We start from the raw sequence: 27,407 nt of genomic DNA on the forward strand, positions 1-27,407 counted from the left end.
AGACGCGTCGAAATAACTAGAGCGTGTGCGACAATGGTCAAAGAAATCTGGAAGCGTGGATCTCATGATGATCTGTGCAGTTTCGCTGAAGGTGTGGCTGAGGCAAGCGAACAGGCGGACGGGGGCAGGGGGTAGTGGAAGAGCAACAATTCCGATAGCTAATTTCAATTATAGACCAAAATACATCAAACGCTACGGAGTAACTGCTACTACACTATAGATAATAAACCGACCCTTCGTATCAATCGGCTAGTATATCGAGGTCAATCTCCGGCTGCCTCCGTCGAAATTGGATTTTCGATGCCTGATCGACACTGTTGTGCGTCTCAGCAGTTCGGTAAGCCGGCCTGCCCTCGCCTGGAACGAATCTCCAATCGTATTTGAGCAGAAGGTGGCACAGCGCGATCTTCAGTTCATTCGAGGCAAAGAATCGGCCTGGGCAAGCATGCTGCCCATGGCCGAAGCCGGTATGCGCCGGGCTAGTCGTCACAAGTTGCCAACTATTCTCCTGGCCGGGCTGTTGTCGCATCTTCAAGAACCGGGCGGCATCGAACTTCTCCGGCTCCGAGTAGATCGTCGAGTCCATATAGTTCGTAGTCAGTATTATGCGCGAACCCTCCGGTAAAACAGTGCCGTCGGAAATCTTCGTGGGCTTTTCCACGTATCGGTGCATTGTAGCTGGTCTTTTGTTAGCTGGCCCAAAGAAAATAAGAAGAACATGTAGCCATTTCAAACATACAATAACTCATTGGGCGCAGTCTCTGTCCTTCCTTCAAAAAGCTGTCCATAAGTTTGAGCTTATATATGGAAGTCTTGGCCCAACCGTGCTCGCCGATAACCTGAATGATCTCCTCTCGGAGCTGCTGGGCAACTTCGGGATATTGGCAGATATCAAACAATGCCGAACAGCTCGTCTCCGTCGTCGTGTGAATAGCAGCCGTTGTCAGCGAAAGCTGGCCAGCGACGAAGTCGGTTTCTCTGCCTCTGGAGACTTCATACATCCAACCAATCGTGTCTGCGATCTTGGGCGGCTTCATCCCTGCTGCTCTCGCCGCATCAACAGCCGCCTTGCGGCGTGCTACCTCGGGTTCGATGAGATCACGCGCATCCCTGACGGCCTGCCGCAATTTCTTGGATTGCGGTATCAGCAGGTAGGCGATAGGTCGGAACATTGCTGGAACAGCTCGCATAAGAGCCGACGCCACGAATACGTCGACGGTGTAAGACTTGGAGATGTCGAGCCATCTGCGGTTACGGCATAATTCTTTTCCTAAGAACACTCTCGACGAAAGTCGAGCGACAACTTCTAGCATGTCTTCCCTAATTAAGCTAGTAGTCCATTCCTCACTCTCACCGAAGACATGGTGCAATGCGTCGGTCGTCTCGTCCACGAGATCCTCCGTGATCAAGCCCAGGGATTGGGTTAACTTCACTCGTACAGTCTCCTGGATTAGTTCGTCATCGCTTAAGCCTACTCGCATGCCGTCGAAACCTGGGTATCCCACCGCAAAGTCCTAATTCTGTCAGTGACTTCTTGTATTCCAAGGCGGAGATAAAGTACGGCCTATATACCTTGGCAAAGGCCTTGTTGAAGTTCAGATGAGGGTGATTGCGGAGCTCGTCGGCGAATTTATTGGACAAGACAATCTTCGGACCAGTTCCCGTTACGACTTGGAACGGACCAGCGACCTGCACATCACGTTAGTGGAAATAGTTAGGCGAAGATCACACCCATCATACTCTTCGTAGTCCTTCCTCCAATGTTTCTTTGCCATGCTCTATCCAACTCTTCATGGGGCTTTTCCCATCGATTGAGATTATTGGAAATCCAGTGAATGGTCGATCTGCGGTGACTAGCGAATAGATAATGCCAAGCACCAGGGTTGCGGCGATCACCTGGACAGATACAGGCAATCCTGCGGGGAGAACATGTTGGAGGGCCTCCATCTCAAACGTAACTCCAATGGCGCGTATATCTAGATGGAGTTGGGAGTACAATGGTCGATACAGCCCGTACGAAGGCAAGAGGTTTTATATTCCCCTTCGCTACTTCGCTTTTAATTCCCCTCCACATGGCTACCGTTTCATCTCTTCGCGTGGTTGCATCGTAAGCGAGCCGTTCCAGATCCGATCCACCTCCACGATATCTACCCGGATTTTTCAATCTCCGCAATCTAAAAAATAGTAATGTTTTGAAGCATTAAAGGTTTATCCAGGGGTCAAAAGCCAATCAGAGGCGTTCTCCTTTCCGAATACGGATACGCTTTACGAAACATACGAAACGTAGTTTGCAATAACACAAATACAAATGCGGCTATTGACGTAACAACTAAGCCAGTAGCTGAGTTAAGCTTTAATTCCCCTACCAATTGGAACTGCTAGATGACGAATACGATTACTTGATTTGAGGAAGAACATGGGATCCACCCATTGAAATCACCAACTGCATGTGCGGCAACTATTTCCGTGAGGCTTGAGGGATGATCCCATATAAAAGTCCATATACGGAAACCGAATAACCTTTGCACGTTTAAGGACGCGTAAGTCAATGACTGAGTTACTAGGAATATTTCATTTTCTATAACGTTCAAAATGATATGTTACAGAGACTGGATATTTATAATAGTTAATTCTTATTCCAGTGTTAGGCACATGGGATATTATCCCGCGAAAATACCGGTGCCCAGATATCCCTGGATGCTCTAGTGTCAGTGGGGGATATCTACTTCCATAGTAAAAGGGGTAGCTGCTCCCTTACAACGCTTACATAATACTTGAGTCTATTTGAACTCCTAACTGTGTTTATACAATGCATGGCGGATAACCTGATAGTTAAATGGATATTTTATTTTGGATTATTTACAATTGTGAAAGAATCACAAATCACGACTAAGCATCATTTTGGTTTATGTAGTGCAATCTTTGAGTTGATGCTGTATATCGAAACCCCAAATGTTCACCCGATTCAAGATATGACATATAATTTCACACATGGATACGGTGGATTATATATCTTGAAAAACCGTCTATAGATGTTGCCTCAGAGCCAATGTAACTACGTCTAAGCAAACAACAAACGTATTAGTAGCGACGGCTTGTCGGCTGGGGACAGGCGAAAGGCAATGAGTCTGCCGGCGTCAAGAATTTTTATGTCCGAATATCACTAAAGCGATCCTATGTAACAAAACAGGGAATGAGACATGCTACCGTGGATATTCCGTACCATCCTATTAAATAGTAGCCCAAAATAAGATGAGAATAGGCATATCGTTCTTGAGATGAAGGAATTATGTTCAAATAGCTTACAAAATATGTAAATTTTACTCATAGTCAACCCGACGCTTCATACTCGCGACGTCATACCTAGGTAGGTTTGCCTTGTTGCAGATTAGTCAGAACGTAATCGAGGCCAAGAGCGAGGAACTACTGCTAATGGAGGGCCAAAGCCGGATTTAATGCACGATGGGCCTAATCCCATCCGAATGCGTCTCGCAAATATCGTTGTCGGAATTATGTTGCATTGAATCCGTGGAGCGACGAGGGGACTTCACTGCGATGAGATGTTTTCTGACATGAGACTGGATATGATCTTTGGTAAATCAAGTAACAATTACGGCCTAAAATCCTTATCGCCGAAACACGTCCTTTGTCATCCTGATTTTCTAGGTGAGTGGCGCTAGCAACTTCGGCGGGTTGCGTAACCAGACAGTAATTTACTCAAGTATATTCGAGATGACGATTGTGGCGGTTCTGTGCACAGGTATAATTACTAGGTAGCTCCGTGCGATAGTAAAGGGAAAGGGGGTATTGAAGATATAAACCTGTCGCGCTACCCGTTATACAGACTCGACCACCAACCAACAAAGCTTTAGTTCTCTTGACTAACCAACGATATCCCTAAGAACCAATCTTCCTACAATTCAACTAGAATCATGTCTCCTGTGAAGCTCTTAACTGGTCAATTAGGAAAGGATGGCCCTCAAGTCCCGAAGCTTGGCTTTGGCTTGATGGGCTTGAGTGTTGGATATGGCAAAGTGGGGTAATGTCTAAGTAACTAGAAGATCGCTAGCAACTATACGACTAACTCTGTGCAAAGATCTGATGAGGAACGACATAAGATTCTTGACCGAGCCTGGGAGCTTGGTGAAATATTCTGGGATACTGCATGTACTTATGGGGATAGTGAAGACCTCGTGGGTAAATGGTTCAAGAAACATCCTGAACGAAAACGCGATATCTTCCTAGCCACAAAATGGGCGCTTGGGTTAGAGCGGACGCCTGAGGGCGCGATCGCTATCACCGTGGATAGCTCCCCTGAGAATTGCCGTACAAGCTGCGAGCGGTCTTTGAAGCGACTCGGGCTCGATAGCATTGACCTTTTCTATTGTCATCGATTCGATCAGAAAACCCCCGTTGAGAAGACGGTGGAGGCCATGGTGCAGCTCAAGAAGTAAGGGGTCGAAGGGAAACAGTTCGAGCACAGAGCGAGCAGAATCACTAACTTGAATGTGCTAGGGAAGGCAAGATTAAGTATCTTGGACTATCCGAATGTTCGTCTAACACGCTTCGACGGGCCCACGCAATTCACCCAATCAGCGCAGTCCAGGTCGAATATAACCCTTGGACATTGGATATCGAAAACGAACAGGGGACTAATTTGCTTGCCACCTGCCGGGAACTAGGAGTTGCTGTGGTAGCTTACTCGCCTCTCGGACGAGGTTTCCTGACGGGCCGTTACAAATCTCCCGACGACTTCGAGCCGACAGATTACCGGCGGATGGTTCCGAGATACAGCAAGGAAAACTTCCCGAAGAACTTGGAGCTGGTGAAAAAGTTCGAGGCGTTCGCAAACGCAAAGGGCCACACGGCAAGCCAGGTGGTGCTAGCATGGATTATGGCACAGGGAGATGACTTTTTCCCCATCCCTGGTACTAAATCAACTAGGTACCTGGAGGAAAACTTGGGTGCGCTAAATGTCACGGTTTCCGCCGAGGAGAACAAGCAAGTGAGAGAACTCATTGGAAACATGCAAGTTGCCGGTATTCGAAACACCCAGCTCGGATCGATTCCTCCTGCACAGCTCCAGGATACTGTTCCTTTGTAAGTCTCAATCATTTGGAGGAAGCAGATGGACGAACTCGTACCTAAGTCACACCATGAGGATCAATATACCTGCGTAAAAATATTCATATGTTGCATTATCCATAGTATCCACCGTATCGTCCTAAATGGGGGTGATACCTATGCCCGATGTGTAACGAATAAGTTGCCGGAAGAAATCCATGCGTCCCATGCAGGCTAAGGTCATGAGCAAGGCTGAAGCCGACTGAAATGACGTACCTAGGAAGTCACTATAATACGATATTCGAAGGTCGAAGCCAGTATTCCGTTGACTCTTTTCTAAGCCCGTGCCTCGCCGAAACGAAATACTCGGCAGAAATAACGTTTACCTACTTGGCTGTAGTAGGTCCTATTACATGCCCGCTGTTGATACGTGTGATACTGCCATCGCTGTCCTGGAGTGACCTCTTACTCATCATCCTCACCCATTTCGTCGTCCTCCGCGTCGTCATCATCATCGTTGTCTTCATCGTCGCTAGTTCCCGAGCCTTCGCTATCACCTTCCGAGCCAGGATCATAGTCCTCCTCGTCTTCATCCTCTTCGTCTTGCAACTGCTGCTCGGCTTCCATCTGGGCTCTTTCTAGTTCTGTCATGCCGTCTTCACCAACATGACCATTCGCATCCTCTCCTTCATCGTCGGCATCTTTCTTCCCCTTCGCGTTCTCTGCCAATTCCCTCTTTGCCTTACGTTGATCTGCCATACTTCGGTCCTGAAGCTTATATTTCATGACGTAGTCTTCGTTGATGCCTCCGTAGTCCTCCTGATCCAGCATTGCGAATTCAATCTCCTCGGTTGTCTCGGTATCGCCGCCTTCACCCGTGTAAACCTCAACCACCACATTGAATGTGCGCTGTAGCACGCTCGTATAGCTCACGGCGGCAATCTTATCCAGCGGTATGAATAGCAGGGGTTTCTTGAAGCCCCACAGGATTCCGGTCTCTAGGAAGAAAAGAAAACCTTCCTTCGACCCCCTGAAAGCCTTCACGTGAACGGCCGGTTCCTTTGGTCGATGTGGCTGACGAACTTTGCTGTGAAATTTCGTAGGATCGGCTGCTACGATCTGCACGTTGTTTCCGGCTGCCTGAAGACACTTATTCAAGGCCCAGTTGAAGAGGGTGGTATAGGAGTCGGAGACGGCAGAAGCAGCACTTGCATTCGGTCCCCCAATCGAACCTGGTTTTGGTGCACCTGCTGACACGGTGAATACAAGCGGTTCTTCAGTTGGCGTCCCTGATTTGGATAAGGAAAAGGAGTTTCGAGGGAACAAGATGTAGTTGTGCTGAACCTGGGTTTTCTCAGGCACGGGAAGGTAGAAAGCGTATTCTGTACTGTGATTAGCCTTATCATCGGGCTATAAGTTGGTTGGAAATGCATACCAATATCTTTCCACGCGTATACTATATTAGGTAAAGGTGCCGTTGTGCCTGGGGTTCGGGCATATATATGTTTAGGGGTGAAGCATAGCTCAAACTTCTTGCGCTGTGGAATAGATACGGATATATCTTTTATTTCCAGCAATATATTCTCGCTAGCTACATCCTCTACAGTTGGTGCCGCGACATCTTGGGTGTTTCCATTTTGTGAGGGTTCGATGTCTACTCGGCGTCGCTTGAGGGATGACGAAGAGGATTGTTGGTCGCCGATCTGCTCATAGACAAAGCTTGCAATCTTGTTGAATAGCTGGATTCGCGACGGAGAATCTACATGTTTGGGTAAGCGACAATAGAAGTCAAAAGGTTTTAAATGCGTAGGGGTCTAAAACAGGTAATATACCGGCAGCCTTGTGGATATCCTTTAAAATATCTGGTCGCGACTTGAATACGGAGTCCAATCTCTCAGTATCTAGACCATCGGCCATGGCGTCAAAGAGAAATTGGTATGGGGTAGAACCCCAAATAAATCGTCAATGAGATTGAGTAAAGTTGTTGAAGAAATAGCAAGAGACCTTCGTTCGCTTTTCGGGTGACGATTCCAATACTATGATGTTGTTTGGAAGTTAACTAAATATTGTTTTGCGCTAAGAGTTTTGCTACTGCTAAGCAATGACGTACAGGGGTCCTCAAATGCCTTGGAAAGCTGTAAGCCGCGCCTGCCTTATCGTATCCATATCACCCTTTATTGCAATCGCCGGGGCATTTTTCAGCGCCACATTCACGTATACATGAATGTGGCGCAACCTGCGATGAGGTCCAACTCCGACCCCACATCTCGAAACACACATCCGATACCTTCTTACCCCAAGCTATCACTGTCTGCTTCTCTAATGTTGGACAAACAAGGTCAGCGTCAGTCCTCCTTTGATTTATGATATTCTAGGAGTTTTGAGCTGTACGTTTTCTAGCTGTCTGTTCTCGATTCAATGCGGAGAGAGCCATGTCTTTTCCAAATATATGGAACCATCGAAAGGTAGCCGACACCTCGGCTAAAGCATGTGAGGTCTGCTTCAAACCTACTACCAGCGTTCTTATCACCCCGGAGAGTAAGGTGTGTTGCGACTTCTCATGTCTCTAGAGACGCTTTCTTCTGATGAATGCACTCTTAGGACTTCTTCTATGTATGCCCCAGTCATCTAAAAGATAGGGGGTTCTGTTCTCCTATCATTGACCAGGAAGCTGTTGCGGCCAAGAAGAAAAGGGAGATGGAAGAAGAGCTTGAACGTGTCAAAAAGGAATACGAGGAAAAGCAACGTAAGAAGAAAGAGAAAGAAACCAACCCACCTAAGGATTCAGATAAAACGAAAGATGGGGAGGAAAAGGAGACCAAAAAGGACGACAAGAAAGACGGCAAGAAAGATGATCCAAAACCGGACTCCAAAGTATATTTCTATCCGGACACTCGGCGTATCAAATCTTTGCTAATTGATTTATGTAGATGGATAAGGCGGAAGACAAGACATCACCGAACCCAGAGGAAGAGCCAAGGGTGTTCTCATTGCAAAGGTTTATATACGTTCCTGTTTTGAATGATGACTGTCTTTGCTGATAATCTGCAGAACTTTCTATCAGCAACGGCTAGACAAGAAACGCCAAGTCGAGATGGCTAAAAGAAACCGGGAACGCTTAAATAACCCCAACTTCTTTCCGTCCGTTCCTAAGAACTTGCCTTAAAAGGTGAATCTCCCTAGCTTCAAGTGGTCCCCATCTCAGTACCTACCTAGGCAGTATGCTCCAAACCTGCCAAGCAACTTGGACCCCCCGCAACTCTCCCTGTCTCCATTCACATTGCGCTCTTAGACATGTACAAGCCTATCCAGGCTAACATGCTTTGTTGAAAAGCAATGGCATCTAGAAAGAATACTTTACATTCAGCGAATCAATGGTCATCATTGGAATATATACCCTGGTCGCTAAGCAATGAGTTTTTGAGATACCTATAAAGTACTTACTTCATGGCCCGAAGTACTCCTGTCGAGTACCCGCTTGATAGATATGGTAAGCCGAATAGGTCGTGCCTTGGACCGGCATACCGCTGCGGGAATGCGCATTTGCTTCACATCAACACACCATCTTACCGCTCTAGGGACACACCAGACGATTATCTTTGCCGTATTTGCCTAGTTGCATCTATCTCAATTCGGTGGCTTGCCCTGCAAAGCAATAGGCTATGGAGTAAACATTGACAAGCTGACCACCGAAAACGATTGGCTTCACTGAAGTAAGCCTTCAAAACGCCGAAACGCCTTATAAGGCTGACAATACTTTCTTGCCAACAAATTTACTCTATGGTTCAACGTCAATATCTTATGTTCCGCCCCGGATGTTGACGGCAGGTACTTAAAGAGCTTTGTCCTCGTCACATTGCATCATATGTGCTGCCCATGATGCTGGGAAAATGCTATGCGCCTCTATGGAGAATTAGCGAGTTGCCCACTTAGTCAACAACTTCATCGCTTCTGCGACCCAATGCACGAAGGTTAGCGCTTACATTGCATCGACAACACACGACACGAGGTCTGATGATACCATTTCGAATAGAGGCAGTGTATGCTGTGACACCCAATGCCTAGAAGTGGTCGATCTACCGGCCATCAACCGCGTTGATGAACCGATGCAGCATTAATGCAACCGATACGTCTCAACGAAGTCACGGGGATACCACTGGTTGCTCTTGCATCTAAGAAGTCATACTCGTCTTTTCTACAACGGACTCGGCGCATATTGTGTGCGTGTGTGCGATGATAAAGGGGTGTTGTTATTTTATCCTGCAAGTGGACAGCGCTCACTTTCCCCCTTTTGAGAAGCTCTTCAAGGCCGCAGGAAAGGTAACGTTAAATGTGCAACATGAATCTGCGCTCTCCAAAATCTGTGTTTCGGCCAAACTCGGGTTTTCTCTAAGCAAATTGAATACAGACTGCCACCTCAAAAGTATCAGCCTTACGAGAGGTAACACGGGTCATGTGGGTCTACCGACTCTCCTCAGCCGTTATAAGCCTTAGGGGTACCATGTTGGGGCACTCGGATCTATCCCGGTGATCGGTCACGACCTTCGTGTAACTGGACAGATCCGGCATTCTGCTGGCCGTGAGATGCAATATATGGGTTTAACTATTCTTCAGCATCTATCCTACACATCGCCCCCACGTTACATATTGATTCACTGTGTTTAGTTTCGGTGATAGTTGCCATTACTACGGGAAGTCGCCTATCCTAGTTCGGGCTGCTTCAACCCAGAAGGCTTTTGACATCGCAACGGCGCGAAAGTGGCACAATATGGAAGTGCCTAATCCAATCCCTGATACCATAGGTCCACACCCAAGCCTGTATTCGATGGTCATTGCACAACCCGTCTTCGTCTCCTTTAGGTTTACTTCCATCACTCTTTTGTCCTATGAAATATCGTTAAATACCTTCGGTCCGGCTGATGGACCGGGCTATCTTGTTGCCTATTTGCGCGGGGGCCGTCTAACTCGAAAGACGTACATTAGTGCTGACGGTCTAGATTAGTACACCCCCCTCCCAATCCTTCAGAATACCGTCGAATAATTCGTCTACGCTGTCTCTACGTGCACCCCTATAGGACAAGGATCTACTTAAGTATTAGTTGTATACCTCGAGCTACACTCGGCTGTGGCCGCGGCTTACGAGCTACCCATTATACTTCTATGGTACAGTTTCGGCACAGGGATCACTGCAGAAGTGCCGGGGCTGTCAGCAAGCAATCAGAAACTATTTTCTCGGACTCGCATCTCGACAAAGCTGACCAACTGTGGGGGATGATGTCACCTATACCTACTTAAAAAATCAATAGGTCGGCACATATCTGACTTTGATTTGGTAATGTTGGTTATAGGAAATTCTAACAGTTATTCTGCAGTGCATAGGACAATAATGGCAATTCCCGGCTCTTACATAAGTACACAAGAAATCGTCAATGCACCCTATGGCGTACGCAACCACCAACTAGCAAACTTCCCCTGATGAGGTTAAACATGTATGTTATGGCTTGCGGTTAGTCTGGCTAGATCGTGTGTACTGTCATAATACAGAAGCATCCTCATCATCTTACAGTATCATGAACCAAGGACATCGACAAGATTGGGGCATATCTTTGCTGATGGGACTTCTGTAGGACACACCGACGCTATTTCAGGGGTATATCACAACTAGAACTCTTGAGTGGCACAAGCGCACCTTCTCGTTCGATGGATTACGGAAAGCCCGACGAATCCCGTGATTTACCCGCTTCACGGTTCCGCATTGATGTTACACAGACACCGATCCCGGGCCCTCGGTTTGTTCCGTGAGGGGAATCTCATTTTTGTTACCTACTACGGGTGAGTTGGCCTCGGTGTCCAAAGCGTCAAATAAGAGTTGCAGGTCTGAGCAAACTATTATATCCCCGTCGGCTTACTACGCAGGCCCTCGCATTTCAATATTCCGACAAAAAGACCACAGGCGCTTAAAACGACTAGACCTGGGACTTCTTGTTTTTTGCGTTTCCCGCCTTCTTTGTGACGTGACGGTGGCTGAGTCTCCGGATGCACTAAGCCGACCCTATCGAAACTGGGCTGCATAGGGCTGGCGGCTAGCCCTACGATACTAAATGGGCTTGGCGGTAACCATCCAGGAGCCTGTTCTTAGCTAAATCCAAGTCAATCGCCGACGTGAAACTTACTAAGAATATTCTTTTCTCATCATGAGACTCTTAACGACACACCATCCACAAACACCATGCTACATCGCAAGCTCTTCCCTAAGTTAGAGAGGCTCAGATCCTAAGACCTTCTCTATAGATAGTACGAACTAGAACTTCGGCCCGGGCCAGGCCGAGTCGAAACATAACATTCGAAATCTTTGTTGTGCTACTCCAGAATATCCATCCCGCAAAGGCTTGATAGCAGGTTTCAACGTTGTGCTACCTACGTACACGGCCGTGGATATATTACGTGCCTAACTCTAGGAACATGCCATATCCCTCTTATTGTTCGCAGTCTTTGGCGTTGTGCATACGAGACTAACCTCACATACGCGAAACTCGGGACTCCCGAATGTCCATTCCTATCGGACGCTTCCCCATAGAATCCGACAATTAGGACCTATCATTTCCGGTATTGAAGCAGGATCTCGCAGCATTACCTATACGTCGGTATATCCACGAAGATAAAAGGAGCCGGTAGTTGTCTATGTATGGCACCATACGTCCGTACACGGCTTATGATGTGTTTCGTCATACAGCCTTTTTTACTTGGTTCGGTGTTAAAAGCTAGGTGCAATATGCGCCCCCAGCGGGCAGAATGCGGACGGTCCGCAGTCAGATCTCGCAAGATCCTTATGATTAGCCGAACCAATCCAACATCCCGATTCCACATGGGACAATCCAAATCGAAACCTACACCTGGCAGATACGTACTTGCACAACATCTTCCCTGACGCTGCTTAACCCCCATCTAAATCACACCGAGGCCGACCTACGAGATACAGCCGACGGACGAGGCTACTATCACAGAGATCTACTCGGTGGTATTTCCTCTCTCGGCGGCCATCTTTCGGACATAATGTTCTTGCCTGGCCAGCCGCATCTACGCCTGTGCCACATGGTCGCTTGCAACACAAGGTCATGTTATTTAGTGCTGCCAAAAACACATAGTTTGTGTGCTCCCGCTTTGCTGACATGATCACTTAAATAATACGCTTATTTCGGCCTCTACGACCATCAAAAACCGAGGAACAGCGAAATTCGCTCATCCTCTCGGTCGTTACCTGAATCTGACCATGGTGGCCGACCGGCGGCGTCTCGTATCTACCGAGAAAAAGGAAGAGGAGAAATGGATATTTACGGCGTTATTGCTGTTGCTCTGTGCTTGACCCCCAACGTACATATGCGTGCACGCGCACACGTATCATCGCTGGCGATTCGATCGCCCCGGCCGCCAGCATCGAGGCCCATTGGACGATCCGACTTCCTGATTTCTGGGGGATTTCGTCACGGGGACACAGACCCTCAAAAGCACGTATGTGGTTGAGCGGCCAGCAATGGAATAAACAAAACCTAGCAACATCATCCATCCCAGCAAAGCACGCATGTAGCACGCAGCAGCCAGCCAACCTACCTAACTTGACACATCTCTGGCCGACCGCCCCCTCTTACCCGCGCCTGCATACACTATTACATACCCACTTACAGTAGATACCTATATGGCATTATCGATCCTCTTCAGGCTTGGAAGGGGGTTCCAACATTCTCCCAACCGCAGCAGGCCCGTCTTTTCCGCCTTTCCAGCCGCCCCACTCGCATACCCGGGAAGGTCTTTCGTGACACCACGGTACGATAACCGCGTCGCAATCTATCTACATATATACCTAATCTATCGATTATATCTACCCGTTGCCAGCCCCGTGCCTCACCTTGCCTAGCTGCCGTGCAACTCCGCGGAATTCGAAAACGCGTCTGCAGTCAGCAGCCCGCCCGGCGCCCACCCCCTTGCCTTGCCGGCAGACGCCATCCGGTCCGCGGGATCGATCCAGTTTTCCCCGCGGTGGGAGGAAGTAACGTACGTACATAACATAACCATAGCCAAGTTCAGTTAAGCCTTAACCGCAGGACCCGCAATCGCCTCGTCTTTGGTAACGACAAACGCCTACCTAATCCTCAAGACATACGTAGATGGCCAAGCTAGGAAGGTATGAGCGGTTCCAAATCTGGGGATTTTATGTACCTAGGTAGGTTGTGAGTGTAGTTCTAGCCCAGCCCGCACCATGCAAGTCAGTAAATTCGACCAACGCAACAAAAGGAATGATATTAGAGACCCCAAAGAGACCCAGACCTACAAATTTACTATAACAGTTATATGCTACTTTCCGACAAACGCCACCCGCGCCTTGGCGTGTATGGGAATAGGTATAGTCCGACCACTTACCAAGGTAGGCGGCATTTTGCGCCCGTTGGTGACGAACGGACGACGAGGCGCGAAGGGTGGCGTCGAAGCACGGATAACTCGCCGGCTCGTTCGTCTTTTCGTATATGGGCGTATATGCGAGATCGAAGCCGGTCTGCGAGCCACATCCTGACGAGGTTATGCTCTATGGATTTTGTATGGATAATGGGATCTAATATAGAACGCCCTAAACGTACGTGGCTTGATAATTTACCCAGGGATATCCCAATCTTTCCTATGTATAGCATGATCCACGTCCCGCGTCTGTAAGCCGCAACCCGTTCCTAGGTATGTACCTAGTGTACAGTACGTTTTATGTCGCGACAGATTGCTTAAGCTAAGGGACCCTGATGATCAGTGTCGACACAGCTGCTGAACGTATATTCCTAGGTACGCGGCATATTTCCGCGATTACGTTATCGCTTACCTTGCAACTAGGAATATACTATTCACGCATATACATAGGTAATAATAGTCAATATTAAGGGCGGAAGAAGCGCGAAGGAGTTTTTCCTCCATATGACTTATCTCATACATAATAACTCCATGCACGCGGCAAATTTCGTACACCCACCAAGCTGGTTACCCCTAGCGAGTCTATGTACATACGTACATACAACGCATGTAACGGAGTTTGCCTTTTTCTTCCTTCGCTCGTAGGCTCGTAACAGTGACCTGTCACAACGTCCATTATCCGAAGAGTAAGTCCCACAATATTCGCGGTTCCTGCATGCAAAGGAACTTCGTGGCGTGACGTAGATCCAATTTTACAAGGGGGAACTACTGTTCTATATCGGAGAATTATTTCCTTCTTTCTAATTTCTATTCTGTTCTTTTCTTGTATTATCAGGGGAGCTATTAAAGAAACCCTGCGCGGTGCTTTTGTCTCCAACTTTGAGGTAATTATGAAGTTTGCAAGAGCAAAGCTCCGGCCACAATGTGAACGATACCGAAACGTGGGAAAGGTCCAATGAATAGTGAGCAAGGCGAAATCCAAGATGTGATTATTAAATTTGTGCTGAAAACTATCAAAACCTCCCGCGTAGCAAGCTAAGACTGACTAAATTCAATAACGTAACCTAGTTGGTTCCGTAAGCAGAGCTTAGCCTTTTGTCATCAAGCTGCTTCCTACCAGTTAGGTAGTTTCGTGGGGAGAATGTGATGATCAGAATAATCAGCGGAGGGCTGAGCAGCACGGATCGTCCACTAAAGAATCATCACCGAGGCCCTGGAAGGCCCAATTCAATCCGTATGAGTTTCAACATGTGAAAAATGAACCCAATATATTATTTAGATGTCTGTTTTTGTTCTTCTAGACAAGAAAATAACCCGCCTCGATGTCGGTTGACAAAGACCTTGGCTCGATCTAGCTATCTATGCTGAAGCTGTCTTACGTTCCAGGCGGGAGGCCAAAGCCAGTGTCAGCAGTTGTAGTAAATAACCTGTGCACCCGCGCCATAGGAGTACTTGTGACGCGGCGTCACTGTTTAAAGTGAGGCGTGGATGAGCTTCATCGACGATTAAAACATCCCACCTTTCTACACCGACAGTTCTGTCATATATTAGGCTGACAGGTCGCAATTATCTAGGTGGTCTCATCTCGGGGAAGCGCACAGGGCCAAACAAAAGGCTTTGCAAGGCCATAAGCTAATCCCGAGTCGACTAGCTGGCGAGGAGGGGGGTTAGGGGGAATCGTCTGCCTAGTTCGCTTATTCTTCGAGCGAAAAGCTGCTCGTGGCATTAAAACCACCAACAGATGACCAAGGATTATTTGTCGGGAAAAGCTCCACGGGTGCGCGATAGCGTCAGCAACATAAAGCTGTCCGGCGGCGCGGAATGTTCAATAAGATCGCAAGCTGACATGGGGGAACGGGAATGCCCTTGAGGATCAGACGGTAAGCCAGGTTGCGACCCCAGGTCTTCTGCTAAAGGGGGGATAAGCCCTATGCTTGAAGCGTAAATTCGGTAGGGTTAGGTGGTGTGTGCATCTGACATTACGCTGCCACAAGGGGATAGCCCCTTGTTAGCGATACGCTTTCTTCGTACCGATACAATGATATCTGATTGGGGTACATTTTGCGAAATGTTTTCCGGCACAGCAGCTGAAGGGGAGGCGTGAACCGAGAGAAATTTGTGTTTGACAAAGCACTTTAGCCCCTGCTACGGCTTGATCCTTGAGCCCTTAGCGGCGGGTTAGGTAAGATACTTTGTCAAAGGAACTGGAGGGGGAGTGTGTTGCTGAACGTCAGCGTGTGTTGGCTCGTGCTCAACGGCGTATTTCGCCCTAGATAGGTACGCATGAGATTCTAAACGACCGTAGTTTTGACGAATCGGACAGGATGCTTACTTGATGAATATAGGGATAGTAATACTTGTGAATACGAAGTCGATGACTAATAAATGAATAAGGCTCAAGGCTTCCGCTAAATCGGACCTCAAGGTTGTATCACAGATTACCGTTTCGGCCGGGAGGGAGCCGGATTCCAGGGGCTTCTGTATGCCGGAGTGCCACCTCATCTACCCGGCTCCGGTTAAGCGAGAATGCCGGAACTATCCACTCGCTACAGCTACATTTTAGACCTTGCCATGCGAACCGCCCGACTGTAGCACCGCATCTGGCGTTTGGGCAAGATAAACGACCCTCGAGAGCGCCATCCTCTAGCATCGGTCTCATCCAGGAAAGTGTCTCGACAAAGACGTGAGCACAATTTGAGGGTTCGGTTCGGCCGGTAGGAGCATGTGGTACGACAAACTTGGGCGTCGCAAGGATGCGTCTACACTTCTTACAACGAATCTCCCTGCCATCTTTCTTGTCTGCCTCGGTTTCGGGGATTGCCTTGCCTGGCTCTAGTTCATCCTCGAACCGGATGTCTTCAGCCTTAGGCGCCTCATGTACGTCCCGGGAATCACTGAGCATTCTTTCGTATAACCATTTCTGATAGACGGGATGTTGCTCCACAGAATTATCGTCGCCAGCGGGACACCCCATCTCCCACCACAATTCGAGCTGGCGTATGAAGCCAGAGTTAGGCTCAGCAGCCCCGCGAGCCTGGCGGACCAATTCCAAAGCGCCCTGTACGGCTTCCTTCGAGTTTTGCCGCCGCTGAGCCGCCGAGGCACTTGAAGGATTGGACTGTTTGCCTCCGAAGCGGTGAGGATACTTGTAAAGAATATAAGCAATCACGCAGCTGACGGAACGTGATATACCCATGGCACAGTGTACATAGACGCCTCCGGACAATTTATCATCATTATCTCCGTCTCCGGTCTTGGGCTGCTTCGCCTCTGTGCCTGCGCCGCTGGACGACGGGGTATGCAGACCACTATCGATAAAGCGCACCGCAGACGGGAAGTAAACCAGTAGATCCTCATCCGCATCGTCGAGGACGTCGATACTCAAGTGCTTGTAGCGCTGTACCTCTTCGCCCCATTTTTCCAGGGTGAATTTAATGACAGAGAGAATGTGAGTAACGTTCTGTTCCCGAAGTTTGTTGCGGCCCGACTCGGTGTTCAGGACCCAAGCTCTAAATGCTTATGTTAGTTTGCATCTCTCTAAGCCGGGATTGTACGGCACGGGGGAAATTAAGGCTTGAGATTACCCTCCAACGTAAAGATTATCAGGTCCGGGGACCCTGGATATCGACATGACGCTCTTGTTGCTCTTATATCTCTCGTTGTTTGGTCATCTACGTAGGTATGTGATAAATTATGAAGATTGATGAGACCGGAGTAAGAATTGGTGATAAATTATAAGTCAGTCTCAATAGTCAAAGGATCAATGTATTTAGATGAGCTCATGTGCATTAGATTAGATAAGCAATTAAAATTTGTGAATCATCTAGCAAACCTTCAACATTGGAGCTTCCGCCTTTGTCCTTCCTGTGTAATCAAACATTTTCCAATCGTTGATGCCGCGGGCAAAAAATGGGTCCGTACAAGCTTTAGCCCCTCGTTATTCTAGGCTGAACACATGTGGCGTTCGCGGCTGTGCGCATCAAATCTCACCTAGGCTTTACATAGTACGTACATGGAATTTAAACTTTTCATCTCTCCCGATAGGGCTGAATCATGTGATAACGCTAATCCCTTAAAAAGTGACGAATTAGTTTACTTGCAGCTCGTGCTCTGCACCAATCTTCTCCAAATTCCCATCCAATCGAGATGGGACTTTGGTCAAGCGCTGTACTTAGGTAGTTTTGAGGGTACCTAACCATATATAGCAATCGATTTCTTTCCTCTTTTCTTTTCTTCGAAAAAGGCTTGTAGCTCTGATTTTGGAAATATGGCTGGCTTAGAGAGTATCATATTTTACTCTAGATGGATATATTCGAATGTTTTTTATCTGCTCCTTTTCCGTTCAACTATATACATCTTAGTTTTCATAACCGCAGGTATTCGGTCATATTTAGCATTCATAGTAAAGCCTTGTAATTTCCATCGGCTCGTAATAGTCAGTGAATCTCTCCACCCCCTACCTAAAGCATCGCACCTTGGCATTAAGAACATCTAAACGACCGTGGTGAATCCATAAGGGCATCAACCATAGAAAGCGTGTCGGTATATGACTATGGATACGTAGAGGATGATCGTCAGCATATGATTCATGAGCTGACAAGATCTACTAAGAAAATGGCGAAGAGTCATCCATCGTCCTCTTTAGAATCTGCAATCTCCGTATAGACGAAAAAGGACTGTGAACCTATTTCCTCTACTCTGGACTCATAACAACTTGAAATCCAAGTCATCATTTATCTACGTCTAAATCTGTCGTAGCAAATTGTGGGTTGCGTTGTTATAGGTGGAGAATCAACAGGTTGGTCTTCCGAATTAGCACGGGAGAGCTGCATTTCGACATGTGCCAAGCATCAAAATACCCGTTGGGATGGAACAGTGCCGTCAGCAAGCAGCTGCGTCTCGTAAATTAACCATTGACAACATGTAATCCACTTCTACAATGTCCCAATATGGTCTTGGTGGCGCCTGATACCTCGGCTGGAATATTGAATTTTGTAGACAGGGCTGATTGCCCTCATAGTTTGGACTATCCGTAGTATATCGATTTCAAAGTCATATTGCCCCCGACCCTTGACCTCCGTGAGGAACCATCCAGCGGGCGGGAGATCGGCAAGGCGACTCAGGATACTCCTAGATGCGGTGAGACTCGGAAGCGCACCACGCAACACACACCACGCACGATTACTCTTGGGGCTTCCAACTAGACCCCCTCTCCCTTTCATTCCCAGCGCGCCAATCGTAGGTCCAGCTGTTGTGCATAAACGGGCGCCTGCCCCTACCCCAAGCCAACGAATCAATCTATCCGAATAATGCGCGTCCAAAATTCATAGGCTTTCTCCTCGAGAACCCCGCGCAGTATTGCTACCCAACCCCGTCGCATGTGGGCAGTTCAATTCGCTCATCTTGCTGGCTGTGGAGGTTCTTCATCGAGCATACATGCATTTTCCAACATATTCGTCCATTTACCACTTGTTCCCGCATGGCTGTGCTTGAGATGCTGCCGAAAATGATCTGCGCGGTAGAATTTCTTGCTCGAATTGCATTCGCGAAATTTATGCACCTCCTGAAGATGTCTCAGACGTTCTTCCCAATCTTGTTCTGATGGCTGTCGTGGACGCCCAACGCCACCACGCCGCTCAAATTCTTCTCCGCAGTAACCACATATATCGGCTTCCCCAGGTCGATTCGTACTCTCGTGAAACGCGCGATCGTAGCGCGAAAGAAGCAGCGCAGAACACGACCAACTGTGTCGTCTTACATGGAGGCTGTTTTGGTGACGTTCTGCCTCATTCTTATTCTTGAACCGGTTACCACAAAATGAGCATTCGTATTGCTTCTCAGCCTCATGGGCACTGAATAACTGGTTAGCGCCTCGTAAAAGTGGGAGGCAGCATAGAGACTCCAGATAAAGTAATTGATTTTTGCGACTTACCTTAGCTCCTCTGCCGTCTCAAATTTTTTCGGCTTCTTGGGACAGCATTCACACATGAAGAAACCACCTGGTATTTTAGAAATGCCCGTTTTGGATACCTCGCTTACTTTACGGGGAGATGCAAGTCGGCGGTTTTCGCTACTTATATTGCGCTGATGAGGTACCCGTGCAAATGAAGCGCGTGGCGAGTGAGTAAGAGAATTGGGAATGCTGTAAGGTGAATTCGAAAGAACGTCAACTGGGGAGAGTCCTCCGCTAGACAAACCACCAGGCGACCTTCCGACAAATGAGTTGATACCAGAGAGGTTTGTGGTTAGCGAGGCGCTTGAAGCAAAGGATCCACTTCGTGTCGTCGAGGAGACCGAAGGGATAGACCCTGGAAGGACACCGGCGAGGCGTGGAGTTGGTGATGCTCTTGATGCACCTTCGCGACGTCGTAATGGGTCGCATGACCCAGGCATACCCTGCATTGGGAGATCATCGCCAGGCGGTGAAGATGCCCGCCTCTTTTGCCCGATGGCCTGATGCTCCGATCGCGACATGTAATCCTCAACTTGTGACCTGTCCTCCATTGGAAAATCGCCGTCATCCATGTTATCATAGCTACTATGCGTTGATATTGTTGCATCATCCGGTAATGAGCCGCTGTTGTTCCTTCTCGTCCGTGAAAACGGCGATCGATCTGGATCTATCGGTTCAATGGGAGAACGATATTCACTACTAGCAGTTCCGTAAAAAGAAGGGCCGCGTGGCGAGAGCGCAGATTGTGGAGGAGTATCCGTATAACGGCCGGGAGAGTCGATAACCAACTTGTTGCCCGATCGAATAGGAAGAGAAAGCGGCGTTAGCTGCTGAGGGTGCAAGCGGTGCTCTTGCGGAACCAAGCTGGAAACGGCATTATTTGCAGAAGCACTAAGAGCAGACCGGCGTGGTGGAGACCGGTTGTCGAAGTTTCGTCGAGAATCTAGTTTCTTGATTAATGCATTGTCATAGTCGTTGCCGTTTGGCTTGTTGAATTGGTACTGGTCGTGGGACATGAACAATTTTTTCGGGAGGGAGTCTTGAGACCTGAATGAACGCTCTACAGTTAGTCTCGTTTGGGCATATAGTATCGTGAAATTAAGTGACTGTACCCTAACGACGAGATCGTAGAATTGAGGCTGTGATAGCCTTCGTCTCTCGGAGGCCGTACTATTCCATGCTCGGTTTCTGCCCTGCCGAAACGAGGTCGGTCATGTTCCAAGTCTTGTCTCGTGCTGTCCCAACTTGCATTCGAATCAATTGAAGGGATACGATCATGTCTAGTAGGCTGTAAGGGTTGTCCTAAGCCAGGAATAAATTTGGGAGGAGGTAAAGGTGGTGGCGCATCGTCTTCGGCGATACGGTGTCTATTAGATATCGGCATAGGAGTAGAAGAGGCTAAAGTTGGTGAGAATCCGGATTGCATATGGGATCGGCCTGGACCTCCATAATGATCAAAGTGGTTCGAACCCTGAATGTATATGGCCGGCGGTGAGCCTCCTGGCTCCCTTGATACGTATCTAGGGATATCCATATTGTGTTCCCCGTTTTGAAAACTCGAGCAGAGGAAGCTGGTTTTGTTCGACGTAGGCCAATGACAAGAACGCCACAGTCTAGTGGTAACGGAGAGTAGCTGAGTAGATGCAGAGGCTGGCGGCTGATTCGCCGGATCAAGGAATTAGTTTGCCAAGAAGGGTATAGAGCATGTAATAAGATGGTGGAGTCGGCAAGGCGGTGATGGCGGCGCTGAGGACAGTATGTGGAAACGGACGGTGGCCCGGACCTGAATCAAGAGGCATACGTCGTAGGGATGGCGGTGGCGATATTCGTATCGGCAGTGCCGACGTCGTCTGTGGAAGGCAGCGGATGTGTGGTGCTGGTGCTGGTGTTGGTGCTGTTGTTGAAGGCTCGTACTTGTGAGTAGAGGAACGGTGCGAGGGTATTCTAAGACAACAGAAAAACGTAAAGCGTCATGGTAGTAATAAACATGTAATAATAACACGATGATAATACACCGAGATGGACCCAATGAAGAAGAAACCAAAGCAAATAGGTACAAGATTGGGCCTCCAGAGAAACAATCGAGCTTGAAAGTAATGGTGGTTGAAGCTCAGCTCAGCTATGAAAAGAGAAGAATGGCTGATGCTAACAAGGTAATATGGCCAGGTCCGGGTCGGGTCGGGTCGAATATATTCTTAGTCTTGGTCTCTTGATCGATAGGTATAAGAAAAACGAGGCTTGACCAATTGTTCCCAGATCCCAAGTTCGACTCAATTTCCTTGCCCCTTAGTTACTCTTTCGACGTTTACTTTCTATATCCGTAGAGTTCGTGTGGCTATAAAAAGTTGTTTCGACCTTTGAAGGGAAACAGGAACGACGAGGTCAGGCGTTGTAAGAGGTTTCAATGTTCGGCCAAACACTTGCGAGAACCCATCCACAACCTTTTTTTTCTTTTTCTTGAAAGGTTTCCCAGAAAACGAAGAGGGGCGAGGTTAGGTGCATATTAAAAACTAGATTCGAGAATGGAACTAACCCACACACTCACGTAACGAAACCCGCCCTACCAGCCTACCAAACCTACATAGTGCCTACCCTACCAGGTCTACCAGGTACATACCTTCTCATACCTAGTAGAAGCTACCTAGGATTGTGTGGGTTCAGCCCTTCAAGGAAGACAGGGGTCTTCAAGATTCGCTTTAGCGTGCCTTACAAGAGTGGAGGTACCTAGGTACCATAGAGGTTCCCTCCAAGTGGGTCCAGCCTAGGTAATTCATGTTGTGCTAGGGCTACTAGGGAGTCATAGTACATATGTACCTAAGTACATCGTTGTACTCCAGGTGGGGCATCATTAAGGCGGAAGGGTGACAAGGATCGGTTAGGGTGGGGTGTAATTGAAGAAACGACGAAGAGGAAAATGGCTACGTACAGGGGTGTGCGTGAAGGTAACGCTAGGGAGTGTCTGTAGACAGTCGCTTTTCAGATCACTCAGACCTTGTACCAACGTACCAATTTATGGTGAGGCAGGATCCATACGCGAGTAGATGGGACAACTTCAATCAATGGATGAAGTGAGGTGCAGTTACGGGTGGTAGGATCAATGCAACTTCTTGCCGGCACAGGGCTGCACCATTTCCAGTCCGCCTTCCACTAAAGGCTGGAATATTAAATTGGGGTAGGATAACGTTACTAAGAAAGCATAGAGAAGCGTTTATGTACGCATACTATGTGCTCACTTTCGAAGGCCATCTTATTAATATACTAGGTACTAGTTATAACATGCCTATATACCTACTTAGTAAGGTATGGATACGGATGTAGTATAGTTGGATGTGTGGTATGTGTTAGATGCCTCATCGATGATGGAAAAAAGAGCGCCATCAGTCTTAAAAGCTCAACGTCAAGTAATGGTACCCTCTGCATACTACCCGCTATACTAATGCCACTTCAAGAAAATGACGCTGATAGCTACTCGACACTCTATGGACTTTGTACGGTTGTTCTTTTTATGAAGAACATAGTAATGCGATGATCATCGAATGATGTGTGCGTGTACTCAGTACCTTTATTCTAAGTCTTGTAACGATGCACTCGGTTTCTTCCGTCTAGCGATCAAATTGTATGATGTTCTTAAGAAGCGGTCTTCGGTCCGATCATTTAATTTCCAAGGTTCCCAAAACTTAGCACTAACCCGCTATTCCACGTTGCCCATTACCGATACGTGTAAAGGGGTCGGCCATTGACTCCAAATTGAGCCTCACGAGCAATCAGACGACAGCGATAAAGATCGGGGTTTCAGCCTTATAAGGCCTTATATAGGGATATAAACATGATTAGCTAATTCCCAATATGGTTCAAGTATTGCGATCGTTGATGAAACTCCGTCCATGCAAATTTGCCCAAATACAACATGAACTTACAGCATATGAGTGCTTCCAGTGCACCCACGCATAACAATTGTGTACTGCAGGTAAGATAGGTACGATTATAAATTGTTTACATAATCGGCCCTCGTAGGTACCCAGCAAGACCAGACCCATCCCCTACCCTGAGCTGAGCAATGATGACTAAAATTACCGAATTACCATAACAGGAAAAACCCACCGCTAAGCTCGTGAATGAATAGTGAGATTCGCCCGAAATTTTCAAGACCGGTACTTTCCATGCCATCCATGGATGAAAGCAAAAGCCTATAACAAGGCGAACTGGATCATTCATCCTTGCCCCTAGCAGAATCCGGGATCCAACGCAAAATCTCGTCATCAAACATGACTTGTATGTACGATGGTATATGGCCTATAAGATTCGTATAGACCGGGAATATGTAGACCTGTTAGCCTACCTAGTTCAAACCAATCTGACAGCGGCGTAGCTTACTCTAAAGCGCTCTACGGCGGATACATCACCGTGGTTCGATACGAAGTGACAAATCAAAATACACGAGATCGGTATGGATGGCACGCAGTACGCTGAATACATCAAAGAATGAACTTACATATGCAGTAACTCGCATAAAATTTTGAATGTTTTACATACATAATACATATGATATGTAAGTTGATGATGCAGCAAGTAGATGAGAAGTAGAGAGGCATTTGGCATTACCTAGTGTGTCTCGCAATTCAATACGAAAAGAAGTACAAGCGCAGTACAGTTAAGTTGGTTGCACACCTTGGCAGACCTCAGGCGCTGCTACTCTCAGACCTAACAAATTCCAAGTCCTAGGCGTAATCTCACCGTCATCCAATATCCGGGTTTTTCCAGCCCTAGAAGCCGCGAACCCGCGAGGTTTCTCCTCTCAGCCCTACAAGCCATCTCAGATTCTAGGATTGAGACAAGCTAGCGGATTATTCGATATTATGATTGGCTCCGCAGAGTATTGCCTCGACGGAACTGGTTAAGTTTAGAACCTAGTAAAGAACATTGAAACCCCTCCTGTGTATTTGTGCCCCTCCTTCTTACCTTGACTTTTACATACCACTTATTTAAGGTACCTAGGTACCTTACATCACTGCCATCACACTGCACCACACCAACTAGAACGAAAAACTTCCAACGTTACACATTTAACTTATCTTTCAACATCCTGTCAAATCACTAGTCAAGGCGATTTAAACATTATCGTGAGATGATTTTTATAGGTGGCTTTTATTTATCTACGACTCTGTTAATCATTATATCCTAAATCGATCGCAACATATAACCTTAGGTCCACATCCATACGGATGGGACCTACAGCCTAATAATGTTCAGATTCCACACTTTTGCTGCATACCTAGGCCAACAATAGATTAAGCGCTTCCAACTCGGCTGTCGTAATTCCCGGGCTCACATCTCGAGGACGAGGATTTTCTAACTGGTTTGTTAATCTCGGACGCCGCAATAACTCAACTTTGCGTGACCGCTTATTCGCAAGCCTTTAACAATAACCATGGATGCGTTTGGGGATGGACATCATGGATATCATCCAATTCACAACCCCTAAATTGAACGCTAAGTTCGTCAAACCACAATGCTCATGATATTAATTTATTTACCTATATCAAGCGGTCTCAGTACCGGAAATGGAAGCAGCATCTTGCTATAAAGCCACACGTCTATCCTAAGTTGTCAAACTATTAGTAAGATGCTGATCTGGGGACCAAATTTCCGACAGGCACCTACGTTGAAATGAGTGAATTCACAAGGCTAAAAATAGGGAAGCTAATTACCTAGATGGGCAACCTAGCTCATCTGAGCTTGATCCTGCGAACTTTGGGGTTTATGTTGGCGTCACCCAGCCATACCTAAGCCTTAAAAAGCCGCCAAAATATGAGATTTTGAAGGATGTGACGATGATCAAGAATTGCAGGAGCCTCAAAAAGCAGAGCATGGGGTAGAGTAGACCTACCTCTAGTAAAATACGTACCCATTCTGCAATGGGCTTACACATACGTCTAGGATGAAGTGTGAGACACCGAATCCAAGCTAATGCTCGATCAAAAGCCGACTGGGCTTTGGTAATATGAGGTTGTGCCACAAAATCGCCTAGAGAATGAATCTCTTATGAATCGCTACACAATATGGCGTCTCGCCTTACTACCTACGTGGGAAGGTATCTGTACCCTACAGGGCTTAAAGTGTCCGCTGAAACTGTGCTACCGCTGAGGTAGGGCAACGAAAACCGAATGTTGGCATCGACGAATCCCTGGCCCTTCTTGTTTGATTTAGTATTTTTTTCTTCTTCCGATACTACGAACAGCCTTCTCCACGTAACTATCATATCCAACCATACGCACCGAGATTTTATCTTAACGTCAAGTCAACACAATGGGGAAACTAACCATGCTGCCATGACCGGACTCAAGCTAAGAGACGACGATACCCCATATGTTACGCGTCGTTTGGATAGGATACTGTTTTGCGGGGTGCCCGAACGATCGGTCCCGCTCTACCAATCGTTCGACGGTGTTCTAGAGCCCTTCTAGCACTCGTACCAATATTCATATTCATACCTACAGAGTACATGCCAGCAAGAATACCTAGTAACGTCCGCAGCTCGGGGAGATTGGACAGTTCCACGACAAGATTATATAGCTACGTGCTCACATAGGTGGACTCTCTTCAACTCCTGCCTCGTTTGACAAGATGGCTCGACAGTTGCACTGGGAACCTGGACACACATATCGGTGGTGAGGCGCAAAATACTGATCTAACTGCGCGAGGTTGCGTACCACGTCGGCAGAAGACAGGCGAGCCGCGCACGACGGACGCAGGCACCATTGTCGAAATGCAGTGATTCTTATTCGCCCCGGGCGGCACTTGTCGTTCGACGCTGAGACATGATTCGTGTGTTGCCCTTACGTAGGGCCGAATGGCTGCAATCATGGCGCTAAGACGTCAAAAATGCCGAAGATCTCATTGCCACTTGGTAATGCAAGATCTGCCTAAGAGACTGGCTGACCGTCGGTGGACCCTCCGGTCGTCCGGCAGCTTCCGGCCCTTGTATTATTTCATTCAATGCCAGCCAACCAACCAACCTCGACTCTTCGACCGTGACGCTCTACCATGCTCTTGCTATATTTATCATTCGGAGCACGTGAAGATTCAGTACGGGCGACAACGAATCATCAATTCTACGTGTTCAAGCTACATAAGTAAGTATTGATGTTTTCTATATTTTACGGCATGTCTCCTAAAACATCGTCAATGTTTACTATTGTCCCATAGTGTGCATACATTAAGTCAGTGGGTCGGCGGGGGCTTGAAAAAGGAGAACTAGGTAGTCGGGCCAAGTACCTAAAATCAGGAAGTCTCCGATTTAAACCATGGATATCACTGTTAAATGGTCGATTGCCCCTCTGTGTGATCAAACTCCCGCCAGCGGGAATTGGTTCACAGTAACCATACGAACTTGATTGGGAGTTTCGAACCATATCCATGATACCGGGAATGCTTGGGTACCGAATTACATGGCAAGTGTCGAACGCGTTTCTATTTCATTTTTTATACCTATGTGCATAGGTAATTTACTCAACCAATCCCGAGCGATCGTGAATTAAATCCCAGCTTAGATGGTTAATGATTATTTAAGCATCTGACGATCTTCAAACTGTTGCGTCGTACCACATACACACATACCTATTCTTCACTATTTGAATTTCTTGTACGGTTATATAATAGCTTTGCGTGATAACACTAATAGATCTAGAACTAATAAGCTGACTACGTAGTTTCGAACACTAGTTGAGGCTACTATTCCAGCTGCGGATATTGATTCCGCTAGTACGCATATAGTAGCTTACGAGTACCTACCTAATAACTGACAGCCCTAGCTTGGCGTTGGGACCACTTTCATGAAATTCTAGAATACCTACATCCATACCATTTGAACTTCATGCTAAAGCCAGGAGTCTCGAGCAGAAGGCAAAAACACCGAATGACACAGCCTGGTTCCAAGGCCATA

General features: G+C 47.4%; 6 protein-coding genes across 6 annotated transcripts; 2 read left to right on the forward strand and 4 right to left on the reverse strand.

Moving 5' to 3' along the window:
- Positions 1-116: 116 nt before the first annotated feature.
- Positions 117-2,334, reverse strand: F4807DRAFT_444379 (cytochrome P450). Its single transcript, XM_047999656.1, has 4 exons — positions 1,741-2,334; positions 1,573-1,689; positions 740-1,514; positions 117-678 (listed from the first exon to the last, which is right to left on the reverse strand). The coding sequence occupies exons 1-4, from the start codon at positions 1,945-1,947 to the stop codon at positions 242-244; spliced, it is 1,536 nt and encodes a 511-aa protein (XP_047849580.1). The 5' UTR covers positions 1,948-2,334; the 3' UTR covers positions 117-241.
- Positions 2,335-3,932: 1,598 nt separating this feature from the next.
- Positions 3,933-5,322, forward strand: F4807DRAFT_471313 (Aldo/keto reductase-like protein; the record flags this gene model as incomplete). Its single annotated transcript, XM_048002914.1, has 3 exons — positions 3,933-4,039; positions 4,097-4,450; positions 4,516-5,322. The coding sequence occupies 3 exons, from the start codon at positions 3,933-3,935 to the stop codon at positions 5,102-5,104; spliced, it is 1,050 nt and encodes a 349-aa protein (XP_047849581.1). The 3' UTR covers positions 5,105-5,322.
- A 114-nt stretch (positions 5,323-5,436) lies between these two features.
- F4807DRAFT_294436 (Rtt106-domain-containing protein) lies at positions 5,437-7,132 on the reverse strand. Its single transcript, XM_047994859.1, has 3 exons — positions 6,897-7,132; positions 6,500-6,823; positions 5,437-6,446 (listed from the first exon to the last, which is right to left on the reverse strand). The coding sequence occupies exons 1-3, from the start codon at positions 6,979-6,981 to the stop codon at positions 5,530-5,532; spliced, it is 1,326 nt and encodes a 441-aa protein (XP_047849582.1). The 5' UTR covers positions 6,982-7,132; the 3' UTR covers positions 5,437-5,529.
- Positions 7,133-7,496: 364 nt separating this feature from the next.
- F4807DRAFT_465032 (DUF1742-domain-containing protein) lies at positions 7,497-8,230 on the forward strand (the record flags this gene model as incomplete). The annotated part of the gene is made up of 4 exons (XM_048002227.1): positions 7,497-7,607; positions 7,666-7,938; positions 7,995-8,062; positions 8,116-8,230. The coding sequence occupies 4 exons, from the start codon at positions 7,497-7,499 to the stop codon at positions 8,228-8,230; spliced, it is 567 nt and encodes a 188-aa protein (XP_047849583.1).
- A 7,329-nt stretch (positions 8,231-15,559) lies between these two features.
- Positions 15,560-17,369, reverse strand: F4807DRAFT_294654 (dual specificity protein phosphatase 12). The gene is made up of 3 exons (XM_047994861.1): positions 17,097-17,369; positions 15,845-17,021; positions 15,560-15,781 (listed from the first exon to the last, which is right to left on the reverse strand). The coding sequence occupies exons 1-2, from the start codon at positions 17,141-17,143 to the stop codon at positions 15,944-15,946; spliced, it is 1,125 nt and encodes a 374-aa protein (XP_047849584.1). The 5' UTR covers positions 17,144-17,369; the 3' UTR covers positions 15,560-15,781; positions 15,845-15,943.
- A 1,541-nt stretch (positions 17,370-18,910) lies between these two features.
- F4807DRAFT_454204 (uncharacterized protein) lies at positions 18,911-20,999 on the reverse strand (the record flags this gene model as incomplete). The annotated part of the gene is made up of 3 exons (XM_048000547.1): positions 18,911-19,364; positions 19,445-20,512; positions 20,578-20,999. The coding sequence occupies 3 exons, from the start codon at positions 20,997-20,999 to the stop codon at positions 18,911-18,913; spliced, it is 1,944 nt and encodes a 647-aa protein (XP_047849585.1).
- Between the last annotated feature and the right edge of the window lie 6,408 nt (positions 21,000-27,407).

The sequence above is a fragment of the Annulohypoxylon truncatum genome (assembly GCF_022578515.1).
Source record: "Annulohypoxylon truncatum strain CBS 140777 unplaced genomic scaffold F4807scaffold_47, whole genome shotgun sequence".
Classification (NCBI taxonomy): domain Eukaryota; kingdom Fungi; phylum Ascomycota; class Sordariomycetes; order Xylariales; family Hypoxylaceae; genus Annulohypoxylon; species Annulohypoxylon truncatum.